The sequence below is a fragment of the Cryptotermes secundus genome, unplaced genomic scaffold (genome assembly GCF_002891405.2).
Source record: "Cryptotermes secundus unplaced genomic scaffold, Csec_1.0 scaffold51, whole genome shotgun sequence".
Lineage (NCBI taxonomy): Eukaryota > Metazoa > Arthropoda > Insecta > Blattodea > Kalotermitidae > Cryptotermes > Cryptotermes secundus.
This window is the reverse complement of record NW_019737980.1, coordinates 308633-326462: the sequence shown is the minus strand read 5'-3', so window position 1 is coordinate 326462 and position 17830 is coordinate 308633. Positions and strand designations below refer to the sequence as shown.

The window sequence follows — 17830 nt, the reverse complement described above, 5'->3', positions numbered from 1 at the left end:
GTTGATTTTCTAACTAGAATTCCTTTCACTTCTGTCGCGTTGAAGTCGTAGTAGCCGACTGCTTTGAACTTGGTAGCTACTTCGAAGTTTTATCTGGCTTATCTGTGTTAATCCGAACTCAGGTTGATAAACATCTTCGAGGAGAGAGGTGAAGTGTTTTTTTAATTACATATTGAAAAAATATTGCTATAGTATTTGTTTCTTCCCTTCTGTAAGAAGTTAGTGATAGCTCTGAAGTATGACTGTTGTGGCCCGCTACCCCAGATATTTCCTGAATACAATAAGTTTAAAATTTATGAAATTTGACGCCGACAGTGTGATCTTATAAGAACTCCGTGGCCTTTAGTCCGTAAGCGAACTATACCGACAGAGCGACCGCCGCTTTTCAGTGAAGTTAGTGCGAACTTTTGCGGATAGAGGATGTCACATGGTCAGTGCGATTCCCCACGGCCGTTAATCTCGGTTTTCTAGACCGAAGACGCTATTTCCTTGAAATATCTCCTCAGTTATCCTCACGAGGCTGATTGGACCCCGTTCCAGACCCACTACTCAGAAAATCCAGTAGCGCCGGGAATCGAAGAAGGGACTTCCGGATATGTAACCAGGAACTCTGACCACTAGACCACAGAGGCGGTCGATCTTATAAGAAGAATTACTTTACTAAAAAGCCTTGATTCTGAATATTTTATTATTACGGGCTAACAATGTTAACAGAATATGCACTATGAAATTTTACTCAGATTTCTCAGTAAGTTATGAACTAATAACATACTAGCCAATTAGAACCTCTAGTTGAGGATATAGATGCAACTTTTTTGTCAAATGCACAAGCCAAAAATTAGAGCGAAAACAAAAATGTAATAAAATGAGACCTATACTTTATTTCTGTGCGTTCCCTGCTTCATTCAGCGCTTCTTTCTTTGTTAGTTGTGTTTATTCACGAATACTGCTGAGTTAAGCATCCTTCACCTGTCGTTTGTTCTTTCATAAGTTTTATACTCGTACTGTAGCACTTTGTGTCAGGCGATAAGGAGAAGCGATTAAATAGCACTAGTACTAGAAATGAGCTTAATATCAAGAACTGCGAAACAGTTAAGTTCTTGACATAATACACCATTCCCCTGCTGTGAATAAAACGTTGCCTTTCAAATAAATTCGTTAAGAAAAAATTTAAATCATCTCAGATACTTCGAGAGAGGAGTTGGCGAAGGCTTGCGCTTGCAAACCTCCTGTCTTCTTTCTAAAAATAACCACAATGATTTTAATGTCTTCAGAAGATCTGTGCACTAAAAATAGTACATTCGTTTCTGGTAAATATGATAATTTGGAATAGGCATATAATTTCCATCATGATATTGCTACATTTGATTATAATAATGATTGTTCTTTGTTTCTATAACGGCGCTTTTCTGTTGTCTAGAATATGAAGAGTCAAATGCATGAATTATTTGTAAGAAAGGAAAAAGGAAGCGGCCATGGTCTATTTTAAGGTAGGCCTCCTATCCCGGCATTTTGTCTGGAGAGACCGCTGAAAAATCACCGAGAATCTCAGTAATATTTCCTGAATACGAGATTGAAATTTTGAATGAGCGGCTTCCGGTGTCTTGCACAGATACTGAAGGCAGTAATTGTAAATTTCAGGTTAAAACACCACAAAAATAGTGCATTTCGTAATAATTACCTTCACCAAAAAGACCAGAGCCTGACGTAAGTTGTGGTAAAGCATAAATGTCGCAAGTTGGGGATCGGACCAGATCTGACTTTAGGATGAAGCTAGAAACGGCTTTATGTGAGTTCTTCTTCTATCCGGATCTTAATTTTATTAGAGATGTGCCTCATCTAAGAAGCCGAAAATATCCAATGAAGTTACTGCAATAGTCCTCATAATTTCCCGACGAGTGTTGAAAGAAGAGTTCAAATACTCCGCAACTGCCATATATCAAATGCTTCCTTACTCACTATTCGTCATCATCCTCCCATTTGAGTTCAGCGTTAGGTAACGTCAGCATTTGAAGCAACAGGATCAAATAATAATACTGACGGTGACAAAAAGAGGAACAAATATGTTGGAAACTGGCGCCTGAAACTTCTCTTACCAACCAAACAAATCTGTTGAATGGGCTATCGAACTGTCAGGTTCAGGTGCTTGATCAGTAGTGTAATCTGTCGGTGATCCTACGTACCCGAACTATTTCCCTCGATTCCTGTGAGCAATATTAATCGAGTATACGCTTACTGTAATCGATTCCACAGCAAGCAGCGAGAGTAACATGGTAGAATGGAGATAGTTGTGGTTAGTTGTGTGCGTTGTGTGTGCTTTTGTCAATGTTGTGTACGACATTGATGAATGCGGTAGTGATTTTTGAGAGCTCCAACTTTCAGTATCGTTTGTTTTCGCGTAATTATGTCAACTAAGTATGAGTCAACCAATAACATTACAAGCAGTGAAGATCTTGTACCAGAGAAATCCAAATTTCGAACGCCCACTTTTATATACGTGTTGACATTTCTGAGCACAATTGGAGGCTTTTTGTTTGGCTATGATACGGGTGTGGTTTCGGGTGCTATGCTCATCATTAGGTGAGTTTATAGGATTATAATTAACATTTAGGTGTATTTTTTTTTATTTTTGAAGTGCGCATTAAACTGACCGCCCAACTTGAACAGATGCCATGCAATGTGCGTGATGGGGACAAGTATTCAAAAATTATAAAATCACATTCGAGACGTGTCAACATGAAGTTAAAAACAATTTCATACGTTTTCAATAACCCTTTAAAGCACAGTGGTACAGTATGGAAAATGTTCTTTAACATTAAACAACTCGATACTTTCCTCACAGCGTGCATGTAATATGGGGTTTCATATGATTACGGAATAGCAAGTTGGCCTGTCTAATGGAGACGCATTGTTTTTTCTCTGTCTGTTGTGAGAAATGGATATTTAGATGAACTGATTGTATCATATAGTTCAGATAGCCAAAATAAAGGTAGAATTACCAAAAACATAACTTATCATTGGTCAAAAGCTGTCACTCCATCCTAGGTAATTGAATGACCCATTGAAAGTTGTCGGATTACTGGTATGGCTGTGATTTACTTGATAATTTATTGTGTTTTAGTCTAACTGCATTCTGCATGACGAAATGTATAAAATATTTTGATTGTGTGATTAAGTAAGAGAGCGAAACTGACATATACCTCTTCCCCTATCATTCACCAATTAGTACCATCCCATATCGAAACTGGTTCCACGCTATTCTCCAGTCGCGAATACACGGACTGTACTGTGTTGTCTGAAAAATTAATGTACTGCTTTGAGACAGATAATTAATGATAGAGGCACTGTATGGTGAATTAGTTGGAAGCACCTGTAGAAATATTTTGCTGGGATGATAAGTCTTTTCTGCCTCGTCTGCATTCTACTTTCCATAGTCGGATTTCATTCAGATATTTCTGGAAATGAATTTCTGTAAGTTTTATAGATTCTTCTGCCCTTTCATTGCCGTATATCGGCTTAAGGTTCGTTTCAGATAACGGAAATTAGTCCGCAAGTTTGTTTATTTCTTTTACGGATCGAAGGACGGATTTAAAATATTTAAATTATTTAAATCGGAGCAGAATTCCCAAAATTATATACATTTCTTTTAGACTGATGTAACAGTTTCATCTTGTTTAATGAAAACTCCACATCCAGCAAATACGAGATTCATTGAAAACTGCGGCGGAGTTATTGAAATCAGCCGCGCCATAGCTCAAGCGCTTAGTCGCTGGCTTCCCACCGCGGCGGCCCGGGTTAGAGCCCGGGTCTGGTCAAGTGGGATTTGTGGTGGACAAAGTTGCGCTGGGGCAGGTTTTCTCTGAGTACTTCGGTTTCCCCTGCCAATCTTCATTCCACCAATTGCTCCACAATCACCCTCACCTGTCATCTGGGGCTGGTACAATAGGCCAGAAGTGGCCGCAGTACAAGGGACTTACTCCCACCCCACTAGCATTAAAACATTATTAAAATCGGGCAATCCTCATCACGGTTGAGGTGTCTCCAGTCATGCTAAATATTTTGGAGATCCCGGGTTCGAATATAATCCCAGATATCTTGATTTGGATTTCTGTGACTCTTCACAGTTCACCCAGTCAAGTGTTGGATAAAGATAAAGGTAAATTTATCCCTGTAACAGGCCGTGGAGACCAATATGGTTGTGAGACGTCGAGGCTGCCACATTTTCCAGACTTTCGACTCACAGATGGCGGTAAGGTTGTCAGCCTCACGCGCCGACCGTCCTTTACCCTCAGGAAGATTCCTGGTACTGGAAAAGTTAGGTTAATTGGAAAATCCAGTGATCTCATCGGGAATCGAACCCGCGACATTCCAGCTTGTAGCATAGTGCCTCAAGCAACTACGGTACCACGTGCCTCACAGGCAATTGATTGGATTTTATCAGAATACAGAATACGTCAACTTTCTTCCACGGCCTTTCCAATTCACAAATCATCTTGCTATTGGACGCTCCACAACCTATGCACTGTGAAAGGTGTATCAAACAAATTGGTCTTTTGAAAGCGAGTAAACACGCAAGAACGCAGCACGAATGCTCGATCCGATGGAAGGGCCGTATTTGCCTGTTTATGCAAGAGTTTAAAGGGGAAGCCTCATATTTGCGATTATTCTTCTCAGAGAGTGAGCAGTCTTATTAAAACGTGAAACCTTTACTTATTTCTGCTAGATCGTACTGAAGAAGAAATCTCCATTTGAGAATGCACATTAGAAGCTCAGAAATAAATAAGAAATAGTGGCGTGTTTGTCCGACTTTAAGCCGTGGATTTCGTATTAATCCGGAAGCGTCTTTGGGTGATTGCGACATCTCCATTAGGGGGCGCCCCAAGGCTGTGGAAAATGAGCGTTAAAATGGACAGTTTCGAAGAAGATAGCCCCAGAGCTGTTGGATCCCCATTTGTATTACAAGTTGAACGAAAATAACGCCACGGAAAAATATAAATGTTAACGAAAGAATCAGCTAGTGTAGCTGTTGGTACTGTGCCCTATACACTAAGGGATTGTAGGTGTAGTGGAAGTAATGTTTTCATGCAGAACTGGTTGAGAGTTCCCTGTAAATTTGAATTTCTGGCAAAGGTTTATGTTTACGGAAAGCAGTTTCCTTTTTACCATTGCATATAGATGAACTAACAACACAAGTCAAGGGCATCGTTTGCTATGCATTGCTGACATCGGCAATAGCGTGTATTTTTCGTGCTATCAAAGCTACGCTGTATCAGAGAAGTGAGAAGCGTAAGGCTTGCAGTCAGTAACTTTGACTTCAGAAGCTTTAAGGCATATGAAATCTTCATCAGCCATTGTAACCGGCAAAAAAAAAAGTTTCATAGTCGACTTGAAATTAAAATAGGAACAGTAGCGGCTCCGGTCTAGAAAACCGAGATTAACGGCCGTTGGGATTCGTTGCGCTGACCACGCGATACTCTCTCTCCGCAAAAGTTGGCACTAACTTGGTAGACAAGCGGCGGTCGCTCGGTCGGTATAATTCTCTTGCGGACTACAGGCCACGGAGTTACAAGTTGGAAGCGGTCTATTGACAAAACCTGGTCTGTTTATCCTTAGGCATTACACACAATACGCTACCGTGTCATTTACAAACTTGAATGGTAAATCCTGTTACGCAAATGCGATATTCACAATGATTACTAAGTTATGAAACCTTGGATCGATTACTTCTTTGACTATGACTAGATCTTCCTTGAACTCAGCCTTTAAACGGTTGGTGAACGTTTGCTGCATGGCAGTAAGTCCACGGAGCAAGCCGTACGAAAGGAGCTAGGGTTACCGTTCACTGAGCAGGGTGCTTCGAAGTTGTGATTAATTTGATAAGTTGACATTTTGAAGTAAATAACGTTACTACTACACATGCACTGAATTATAAACAACCCCATATAGCAACTGAGAATATGCTAAGGCTCAAAAGTAACATCTGCTGAATTAAATTTCAACTACCATAGACAAACTGAGATCTGAAATGGAAGGTTGTAACCGGTGCTACGCAACGTCGAAAGAGTCGATGAGGAGCGAGTGGATTGCTGAAGTATGACAAACGTAGTTACCCTTACAACTGCGGACTGTGGGTTGTAACCGGGGCTACGCAACGTCGAAAGAGTCGATGAGGAGCGAGTGGATTGCTGAAGTACGACAGACGTAGTTACCCTTACAACTGCGGACTGTGGGTTGTAACCGGGGCTACGCAACGTCGAAAGAGTCGATGAGGAGCGAGTGGATTGCTGAAGTACGACAGACGTAGTTACCCTTACAACTGCGGACTGTGGGTTGTAACCGGGGCTACGCAACGTCGAAAGAGTCGATGAGGAGCGAGTGGATTGCTGAAGTACGACAGACGTAGTTACCCTTACAACTGCGGACTGTGGGTTGTAACCGGGGCTACGCAACGTCGAAAGAGTCGATGAGGAGCGAGTGGATTGCTGAAGTACGACAGACGTAGTTACCCTTACAACTGCGGACTGTGGGTTGTAACCGGGGCTACGCAACGTCGAAAGAGTCGATGAGGAGCGAGTGGATTGCTGAAGTACGACAGACGTAGTTACCCTTACAACTGCGGACTGTGGGTTGTAACCGGGGCTACGCAACGTCGAAAGAGTCGATGAGGAGCGAGTGGATTGCTGAAGTACGACAGACGTAGTTACCCTTACAACTGCGGACTGTGGGTTGTAACCGGGGCTACGCAACGTCGAAAGAGTCGATGAGGAGCGAGTGGATTGCTGAAGTACGACAGACGTAGTTACCCTTACAACTGCGGACTGTGGGTTGTAACCGGGGCTACGCAACGTCGAAAGAGTCGATGAGGAGCGAGTGGATTGCTGAAGTACGACAGACGTAGTTACCCTTACAACTGCGGACTGTGGGTTGTAACCGGGGCTACGCAACGTCGAAAGAGTCGATGAGGAGCGAGTGGATTGCTGAAGTACGACAGACGTAGTTACCCTTACAACTGCGGACTGTGGGTTGTAACCGGGGCTACGCAACGTCGAAAGAGTCGATGAGGAGCGAGTGGATTGCTGAAGTACGACAGACGTAGTTACCCTTACAACTGCGGACTGTGGGTTGTAACCGGGGCTACGCAACGTCGAAAGAGTCGATGAGGAGCGAGTGGATTGCTGAAGTACGACAGACGTAGTTACCCTTACAACTGCGGACTGTGGGTTGTAACCGGGGCTACGCAACGTCGAAAGAGTCGATGAGGAGCGAGTGGATTGCTGAAGTACGACAGACGTAGTTACCCTTACAACTGCGGACTGTGGGTTGTAACCGGGGCTACGCAACGTCGAAAGAGTCGATGAGGAGCGAGTGGATTGCTGAAGTACGACAGACGTAGTTACCCTTACAACTGCGGACTGTGGGTTGTAACCGGGGCTACGCAACGTCGAAAGAGTCGATGAGGAGCGAGTGGATTGCTGAAGTACGACAGACGTAGTTACCCTTACAACTGCGGACTGTGGGTTGTAACCGGGGCTACGCAACGTCGAAAGAGTTGATGAGCGAGTGGATTGCTGAAGTACAACAAACGTACGTAGTTACCCTTACAACTGCGGACTGTGGGAGCAAGTGCAACCAAAGGGACGGCTCAGTGCTCGTACAATTCATGACCTGACGCTGTCGGCAGGGACAACGACGTAGTTGTTATTACAAAATGTGAAATGCGAATCTCGTTGTGTTCTGTTTCATCATGACACAACGTTTCATACACGTCGCTGCAGTTTCTGCTGGATGAAAATTAATAAACAGGCAAAATAAGAATGAAATACATGGAAGAAACATGTACCCAAAATACTTCGACAAAAGAAAGTGGTATTGCTTCCAAAATTCGCTGTGCGTAAAAAGATACTCAGAGTAAACAACAAATATCTAGTTATTACCGATACAGGATCGGTACTCATTTCGTATCAGGTGTTTTGATTCCAGTATTTTTGGTTTTGTTTGGCGTTTCCTTTTAGCAAAGAATGTTATTGATGATGGCTTATTGTACGGTGTCTCGTTACGTATGTCTGTTTTGCTGTTGCGATGTTTTGATATAGGTCTAGCTGACAAGAAGTTGTAGTAAAACCCCGTGGCCTGTAGTCCACAAGCGAATTATACTGACTGAGCGATCGCCGCTTGTCGGCGAAGTTAGTGCCAACTTTTGCGGATAGAGGGTGTCTCGTAGTTAGCGCAACGGATCCCCACGGGCGTTAATTTCGGTGTTCTAGACCGGAGCCGCTATTTCCTGGAAGTTGTTCCTCATTTACCCTCACAATGCTGAGTGGACCCCGTTCCAGACCCACTACTCAGAAAATCTGGTAGCACCAAGAATCGAACCCGGGACCTCTGGATCTGTAGGCAGGAACTCTGACCACTAGACCACAGAGGCGGTCGCTGTTGTAATGAAGTTAAAAATATTTATTCCTTCGTACATGTACATTTCTTCAGCAATATATCTAGAATAGCTGACAGTTGATTTGGTTAGCGTAGTTGAATTTGAAATGTGCACTTGCGAACGATAGTAAGGAATACAAATTTCGTTCACCTAGAAATTAATATCGGATTGAATTCGAGGAATGCATGGTACCATTCAGCACAGAGAATCATTTTTTCCTCATCTATCTCAATTTTAAGGATTAAAATGTACAAAATCATGTTGGCTTGTGGGGATAGATGAACACTTGTCTCTCATTACGGGAAGAATGTGGATTATGAGAGAATAGGTTGCTGAGAATACCTTGTTTGAACTTAAGAGAGAGGAAATAACAGGAAGCTGGAGGCTGAAGGGGAATGACTTCTTGGAAGATCAAATATTGTTGCGTGTTGTCTATGTAACGCGACAAGTAAATTCACGCGGGTCTCGGATTTGGCGAATGTGTTTATTGGACAGTCACGTCCTTTAGACGTGTCTTCTTCTTCGCTGTTATAATTACTTCTGTCCGTTGTAGGATGCGAGCTTCCTTCTGCTCTAGACGGAGCTACACTAAAAACTGACTGATATCATCGAAGCTGGAGTCTTATAACGTGCACTCGGACTGAATAGAGCGCACCATGTAGGATGCTCTGGTTTTGCCCGCTGTTATGCAACGAACCTCTTGTTGTCCCTTCATCTCGGGTGAAACGCATTGTTGTTTAAGCGATTCCTAGGCAACGCCCTGCTGCTATTCCGCTCCCACTGAAGTGTACATGTGTATCGCAGCCGTTGCCTATCAATGGACGTCTTATCGCCCGAATTTGTGGCGGCACGCCACATTTTAATGCACGAGGATGCGAACTTGACTCATCTGGATAATAGGGTCAGGTGGCTCTGGACATTATATTGAAACCTGTCTATCCTTAAAAGGTGGGAATTTCATTCACCATCTGCGCGTATATCAGCCTCGCATGGGGAGAATACTCTATGAAATTAATTTAATTTGTAATATGTTCATGTTGGGTTTATGAGCCGGGATATCTCGGTATAGCAACAGGCTATACACGTGCTGGACGGCCGGGTTTAGATTTTCGACAGGGGAAAGTGATTTTTCTCCACAGTGTCCATCTGTGGGGCCCGCCCAGCCTCTTATACAGTGGGTGTGGAGGCTCTTTCCCCGGGAGTAAAGCGACCAGGGTTTCTAGCCGACCGCTCACCTCTATCTAATACCGAGCTCAAGAATGGTGGAGCTATACATCCACTCCCCCATACTCGTTCATTGCATGGCGCTTTCTTAATTAAACATACGGACAACTCTACCTTTACCTTTTTTTTGCTATGGCTTGGTAATTATAAAAAAAAAGGATTCTGGCTATGTTTTACCGGTAAAATATATTATATAGTTGGCTGATGAAGGCATTCAAGTAAAATTGTTTCTTAACAAAATGATTAATTGAAACGTGGCTCTATCCGTTGCGAATGTATTTGAGAATGGAAGTGCAACTACATATCCATGAAGATACCGGCGGAGGTAGCAGTTGGTTGAGGCACTATGTTACAAGCCGAGGCCGCGCCCTAGCTCAAGCGGTTAGTCGCTGGCTTCCCACCGCGGCGGCCAGGGTTCGATCCCGGGTCTGGTCAAGTGGGATTTGTGGTGGACATAGTGGCGCTGGGGCATGTTTTCTCCGAGTACTTCGGTTTTTCCTGCCAATCTTCAGTCCACCAAATTCTCCATCATCATAATCACCTGGGGCAATTAGAATAAGCCAATCAGTGGCCGACGTGCCGAGTGGACCCAACTGCACTCCACCCCCTACTATGTGAATTAAAACGAAAAGTTACAAGCCGTAAGGTCGCGGGTTCGAGTCCCGATGAGGTGGATTTTTTTTTCCAATTGACATAATCCTTCCTGTCGCACTATGGCCCTGGGGTCGACTCAGCCTTTAACAGAAATGAGTACCAGGAATCTTCTTGGGGGGTAAAGGACGGTCGGCGCATAAGTCTGACAACCTCACCTCCATCTGTGAGCCGACTGTCTCGAAAACGTGGCAGCCTCTACGTCTGACAAACACATTGGCTTTCATGGCCTGTTACAGTGATAGGTTTACCTTTTTTTTTACTTTTCACACTTTATGCGCACAAAATTATTGAAAAGTTGCGACATAATATATTATTATTCTGTTGTTGGAATTTTTTTACACATTGACTTATTTCAATGGTTATCACACTTTTAGAGAAATACTCGAGAGTTATCTTTCTGAGACACCGTTCAAGCAGAGAGCTTAAGAGATTAAGAAATGAGATACTCTCCGATTTTCGTTAGCCATCCTTTGCGACTTGTATATTTATATCTGGTAACTGGCTGGACCATCACAGTGGTTACGCGGCTTACTGAATGAACTACCTTCGCTCGCTCGAACGCTAGAATCGTGGGTTCGATTCCCACTCAAAGCATGAATGTCTGTATTGTGTGCGTTTATTCCGTGTTTGTATTGTTTTGTTTGTAGGTAGTGGCCTTGCTACGGGCTGATCTTCCGTCCAAGGAGTCCTACTGACTGTATAGGATAAAGAAACTGAAAAAGCGGCCAAGGCCCAACAAAGGGCTATATAGCCACAATAATAATGTGACATGTTGCGCAAAGCCGAGCCCCCCCCCCACACCAGCAGTGACGCGGCGGGGGAGTCAGCGCTCACCTCCCACCCCTCAGCGGGAACGTAACGCTCGCGTAATAGGCAAGTAATCACCCCGCATCCTGGCAGCTATGCGCGGTGACGTCACGAGCGGAGCCGAAGAGAGCCGAGCGGAGCCGAAGATATAATAACTGGGCAATTGCGGTTTCTCCTAGATCATTACACATTCATCGGAAATTCTTAGGCATTATTACTGCTTCATATCCGTTACGTGTATCTTCCGGTTTGGAGTCTCGGCCAGGCAACTGGCTGTACTGACTGGTTTTCGTGATTTTATTCAGTCCCTTTCCATAAAATGGGAATAATTTCTTGGAGTAATAATGTTTTCTAATTCGTCATTAATGATCATTTTTAAGCTGTATAACAAATGCAACTGAAAATCAGTAAATCTGTACGCATGTGCCGTTGCGTGACGTTTTCAGAACAGAGCACATGTTCTCGCCAGGATGGTGAGTAATCTTTTGGCGCTTGCGCACAGGGCGCGAGCGGCGAATTTCGGCGCCAGTCTGTTGAAAAATGTGGCGAGGCGAGGAGGGGTATTCACGCTTCATTAAGTGAGAAAAATACGCGTATTGTTACTTGTATTCTGTTGCTGCTTCTCTCATGTCTTACTTTTACTAATGTTTCGACCAGTGTCATTACGTTTGTTATCACTGAAGATATCACCACATTCATAATTCCCGTTATGTAAATTAGCCCAATCGCTGACTATTAATTGAAAATAATATCGCATAAAGATTTTTACCTGACAGCGTATTTACTTAACGTTAAAGAGTTTTACTCATTATATCAGGAGAAGTATGTTGAAAATGTCACAAAGTTGTGTTTAACAGTCTTGTCAGCATAAATCACTTCAGTTTATGGATTTTGGAGTATGCATAGAACTGAGTATGACGAAGATTGCCGTTGTTCCAATATAATATTCTAGTGCAGTGGTTCTTAACCTTTCTGAGACCGCGGCCCGGTAAATTCTTTTTTTTATAAGACGAGGGCCCGGTGTGATTGATGCCAGGTCCCGGTACCGGCCCGCGGCCCGGCGGTTGAGAAACGCTGTTCTAGTGGATAGTAAGTACGAGTAATTGAAACCACAAATAGTTTATTCATTTTGTAGACTCTGTTGTGGGGCACTATGCTACAAGACGGAAGGTCGCGGGATCGAATCCCGATGAGGTGGATTTCTTCAATTTACCTAATCCTTCCGCAGCGGCTCGGGTTCGATCCCGGGTCTGGTCAAGTGGGTTTTGTGGTGGACAAAGTGGCGCTGGGCAGGTTTTCTCCGAGTACTTCGGTTTCCCTTGCCAATCTTCATTCCACCAATTGCTCCACAATCACCCTCACCTATCATCTGGGGCTGGTACAATAGACCAGAAGTGGCCGCAATACAAGCGTCTTAGTCCCACCTCACTAGCGGTAATAACAAAAAGAAAAACCTAATCCTTCCAGCCGCACTATGGCCATGGCGTCGACTCAGCCTCTAACAGTAATGAGTAACTATGAATCTTCTTGGGGGGTGAAGAGCGGTCAGCGCGTAGGGCTGACATGCTCACCGCTATCTGTGAGCCGATCGTCTAGAACTTATTGGAGCCTCGATGTCTCACAACTCTCTGGGCCTCCACGGCCTGTTACGGGCATAGCTTTACCTTACTTTACCTTTTAGACTCCTTCGTATTTGTGTAAAATATTTAGTAGCATTAGTCAGTGTTGGGACGGGCTGGACGGTCATGGTTCGATTCTCGACAAGGGCTAGGGATTTTTTCCTTTTCTGCAGTGTCCGTATCGGCTCTGCGGCTCACCCAGCCTCCTGTCCAATGAGTACCGGGGGATAAAGCGACCGAGGCGTGAAGCTGACCGCTGACCTATACATATATAATTAGAGGTTAAGAATTATGGAACTATACCTCCACTCCCTCATACGTCTTCACTGCTTTGTGCTAAATTAAGTACAGGGACTTCACCTTTTTATCTTCAGTACAGTTGTCGAGACCGCCTCTGTGGTCTAGTGGTCAGAGTTACTGGCTACAGATCCAGAGGTCGTGGTTCGATTCCCGGAGCTAACCAGGTTTTCTGAGGAGTAGAAGGTCTGAAATGGGGTCCACTCAGCCTCTTTGGGATAATTTAGCAGATATTTCAAGGAAATAGCGGCTCCGGTCTAGAAAACCGAGAATAACGGCCGTGGGGATCCGTTGCGCTGACCACGTGACATCCTCTATCCGCTAAAGTTGGCCCTAACTTCTCCGAGAAGAGGCGGTCGCTCGGTCGGTATAGTTCGCTTGCGGTCTACAGACCACGAAGTTTAGTTTTTTTTTTGTTTGTATGTGGTGTAGGAGATGCAAGGCGTGACAGACGTTGCCTTTTGTATATCAGTGCCCCACATTCATAAGGGCCTCTGTCCACAAAACCACATTTTATAGGAGAGGCAAAACATTGAAATGAGCTTGCTATCATTCCCGTTATATACAGAATTACATAGAATATGCAGTGTTATCTTGATAGTTGTTTTTATGGCCATTATACTGAACTATGAAACCGTTGTAATTAAAACCTCTACATATCAGAAAAAGAATAATATTTACAGACGGGACTTCAACATTTTATCACTTGTTTCAAGAGTAGTGAATTATTAAAAAAGGCAAGTTACACAGGAAACAAAGAGAAACTTATTTCTTAACATTAATAATCATTTTATTTTCTCAGATTCTAATACAAGTAGTTCACTCACTCACTCATGGCGCTGATCCCTTCTTCAGGAGCTGCCAATTGTACAGCTACTCAAGAAATTCCAAGCATTTTATGGAACCCGAAGGTTCATTACCGTCTTCACAAGAGCCCTTCACTGGTCCCTATCGTGAGCGAGATCAGTCCAATCCATACCGTCCCAGCGTCTCTAAGATTCATTTTAATATTTTTCGCCCACTTACGTCTTGTTCATTCGTGTGGCCTCTTTCTTTTTGGCTTGCCGACAAATATCCTATATGCTTTCCTCTTCTCCCCCATTCGTGCTACATGCCGTGCCAATCTCATCTTCCTTGACATGATCATTCTAATTATATATGGAGGATAGTACAAGTTATGAAGCTCCTCATTATGTATTTTATCCAGTCTGTCGTCACTTCATCTCTCTTCGGTCCAAATATTCTCCTCAACACCCTGTTCTCAAACACTCTCAGCCTGTGTTCCTCCCTTAATATCAGAGACCAAATTTCACACCCATACAGAACTACGGGCAAAACTATAGTTTTGTATATTTATGTTTTTGGACAACAGACGAGAAGACAAAAGTTTCAGGACTGAATGGTAGCAAGCATTATCCGAGTTCAGTCTCCTCTTAATTTCCACCTAAATGAGGTTTCAATTTATTATAGTTGTTCCAATACATTAAATAACAGAAGAATGAAGCACCTCTTAAGAGAGTGTGAGTGATGTAACACTCTTCTTTGCTCTGTTACACTCCCTCAAATCGTTATCCTGTCCTATAATGTGGTAAGCGTTCTCAGAATTTTATTCATCATTTTATATTTCTCCTTATTTGTTTTGTTGTCCTCCTCTGATATGGCTTATTTTTAGTTTCAGAAAAGAGTGACAATTACCACAGGTATAAATAGATGGGTCCTTGCAACGAGGATAAAAAAAGAGTAGAAAAAATCGGTAAATCTACTCTAGCTATTTATTCTGTTGAAATTTCATCTTGCATGCATTTTGGAAAATACAGTTTGAACCTGATGACCAGACTGAGTTCTGGCCCCGAATAGTGCGCCACTGTTTGCTCGCTGCAACAGCGGGACTCACTTAAATTGACATATATACTGTAGGTCATACTTTCAGACCAGGCCTCTGGGTTGCTCGTGAGAGGAATGGCGAGAAATGGCGGAATAGTGGTTACAGCTGCACGGTGATGCTTCATTAATAGGACTATATTACAATCCATACACACCCTGTAGGCCTTATCTCAGTTGTGTCGGCCAGATCCACTACGCAGTCTGCTGAGATCGGCCAGGCCTAAGAACACGTATGCATGAAACGGAAATATGGAAACTGCCGTATAATTTACGGCTTTATGTACGTCGTCTCTTTCCTTTTCTCAAATATACGATGGTAGACTTTCCGAATGACAGTTTTCTGAGAATGAAACTAATTATTTTCCAGGGCTTGGCCTTGATAGACCTTTATATAATGTTCTGCACACATTTCTTCTGCCTTTGTATATTGTCGCAATTTTCACAGATGAATTTGTTGTCGAAACATTAATAACGTCAGCCATTAATTGCTAAATGCAATGGTTTTCCTTTAAAAGTTAAAGTCTGATGAAATACACGATGTAGAATATGAACTATGGACGGTGAATGAAGTGCGTAATATTTTTACGTCATCGAGACTGACCTTCCTTAAGAATCAATACAGTATTGCACTGGCTCTTGCGTGTTCTACTTCGGTATAAACTGCTCTGAGACCGCCTCTGTAGTCTAGTGGTCAGAGTTCCTGCCTACAGATCCAGAGGTCCGGGTTCGATTCCCGGCGCTACGAAATTGTCTGAGAAGTAGTGGGTCTGGAACGGTGTCCACTCAGCCTCGTGAGGATAATTGAGGAGCTATTTCAAGGAAATAGCGGCTCCGGTCTAGAAAACTGAGATTAACGGCCGTGGGGATTCGTTGCGCTGACCATGCGACACCCTCTATTCGCTAAAGTTGGCATTAACTTCGCCGACAAGCGTCGGTCGCTCGGTCGGTATAGTTCGCTTGCGAACTACTGACCGCGGAGTTTTTTTATAAACTGCCCTGAAGTCATGTGGATGGCGCATGCAACTATCACCTGGTTCTATGGGCCGCGCCATAGCTCAAGCCGTTAGTCGCTGGCTTCCCACCGCGGCTGCCCGGGTTCGATCCCGGGTCTGTTCAAGTGGTATTTGTGGTGGACAAAGTGGCGCTGAGGCAGGTTTTCTCCGAGTACTTCGGTTTCCCCTGCCAATCTTCATCCCACCAATTGCTCCACAATCACCCTCACCTATCATCTGGGGCTGGTACAATAAGCCAGAAGTGGCCACAGTACAAGGGACTTAGTTCCACCCCACTAGCAATAATAAAACAAAAACCTGGTTCTAGACTTGGACGATAAACGTAAAATTTGTAGAGAACAAAGATGGGAATTTGAACTGTCCTGCCAAATTCGAAGCTATTGCAACTTATGTCTGAAATAATGTTTTCTGCACGGGTCAATGCCTTGAATTCTCTGTCCCACACGTACACAGCGCACGGAAATCGCTTGCATACTGAACACATCAGACATCCGGCTTATTAATTCTTCTTTTCACACATTATCATCATTTAATCACCACCACCACCACCGTCATCTTCGGCCTCATACTTATAATTGTGTGTATATTACAGTCTGAAAGTCATAGTCACTCGACTTTTTAAGTCAAGCAAACAAAATCAGAATATAAATATGCACGGGAGCATTGTCGATAAGTGGTTTATACGCTGGAATCGATTTGCACCACATTCTAAAACAAATAGTTCAACCTCTGAAAATGTCGTTTTTAGAATAGAAATATCTTTCATATATTTTGGATAGTTTAGTCGGTATAGCGACTGGCTACGGGCTGGACGACCAAGAGTTCGAAGTTCGAGTCTCGTTGGGGGCAAGAATTTTCACTTCACCATGTGGAACCGGCTACTCACCTCTATCTAGTGCCAGGTTAAGCTACTCGCCTGTACGTCTTTATGTCATAGTGCTTAATTAATTTATGACAGGGATAACTTCATCTTCTACCTTAAAGGTAACGGGAATTAAGAGTGAATGCTTCTGTGTTCCTGCCAGAACTCAAAACGGAAGAAGGCGTGAACATATTCGCCGTTGTTGAAGTGATGCCTCTAAAACTAAACTTCAGTTCAACTCATAAATCATATTAGCTTCGAAATGGAGTTTGAAGAATTCTGTACATTAATAGAAAGGAAATTGAATAGTAGAAATCAAGAGACAGGAAAAGAAATGAATAGGCAGAAAACGAATGTACGGGAGATTGAAAAGAACGAATTATAAAATGTTGAGGTAAAAAAAAACTTTCTGTAAAAGGCCGTGGAGGTTCATAGAGTTGTGAGACGTCGAGCCTTCCACGGCTTTCTAGACAATTGCCTCAGATGGAAGTGAGGTTGCCGGAAAAAATAAGAGGACAATATAATAGACGTGGACAGTAATTGTACAGAAATACGAGCTAATCTTTTGGTTGGCCGCGCCATAGCTCAAGAGGTTAGTCGCTGGCTTCCCATCGCGTCGGCCCGGGCTGTCTCCTCAAGTGGGATTTGTGGTGGAAAAAGTGGCGCTGGGGCAGGTTTTCTCCTAGTACTTCGGTTTCCCCTGCCAATCTACATTCCACCAAATTATCCATCATCATAATCACCCGGGGCAGGTACAATAGGCCAATCAGTGACCCCCCACTAAGCGAATAAATAATCATTTGATTAAGAAAACGATGAAAAGTTTGAGCACGGAAGAGGGATGAACGAATAAAACAGAAAAGAAGTTTTTTTTTATTGCTAGTGGGTTGGGACTAAGTCCCTTATACTGCGGCCTCTTCTGGCCTATTGTACCAGCCCCAGATGATAGGTGAGGGTGATTGTGAAGCAATTGGTGGAATGAAGAGTGACAGGGGAAACCGAAGTACTCGGCGAAAACCTGCCTCAGCGCCATTTTTTC

General features: G+C 43.4%; 1 protein-coding gene across 3 annotated transcripts in view; it reads left to right on the top strand.

The window, feature by feature from the left end:
• Nucleotides 1-2265: 2265 nt before the first annotated feature.
• The window catches only part of LOC111870501 (proton myo-inositol cotransporter), a 170678-nt gene continuing 155113 nt past the window's right edge, over nucleotides 2266-17830 (top strand). For all 3 annotated transcript variants that reach the window (XM_023862835.2, XM_023862834.2, XM_023862838.2), the window contains exon 1: nucleotides 2266-2580. In XM_023862835.2, the coding sequence (XP_023718603.1) occupies nucleotides 2405-2580 (176 nt within the window). In that variant the 5' untranslated portion in view covers nucleotides 2266-2404. The remainder of the gene's footprint in view (nucleotides 2581-17830) is intronic.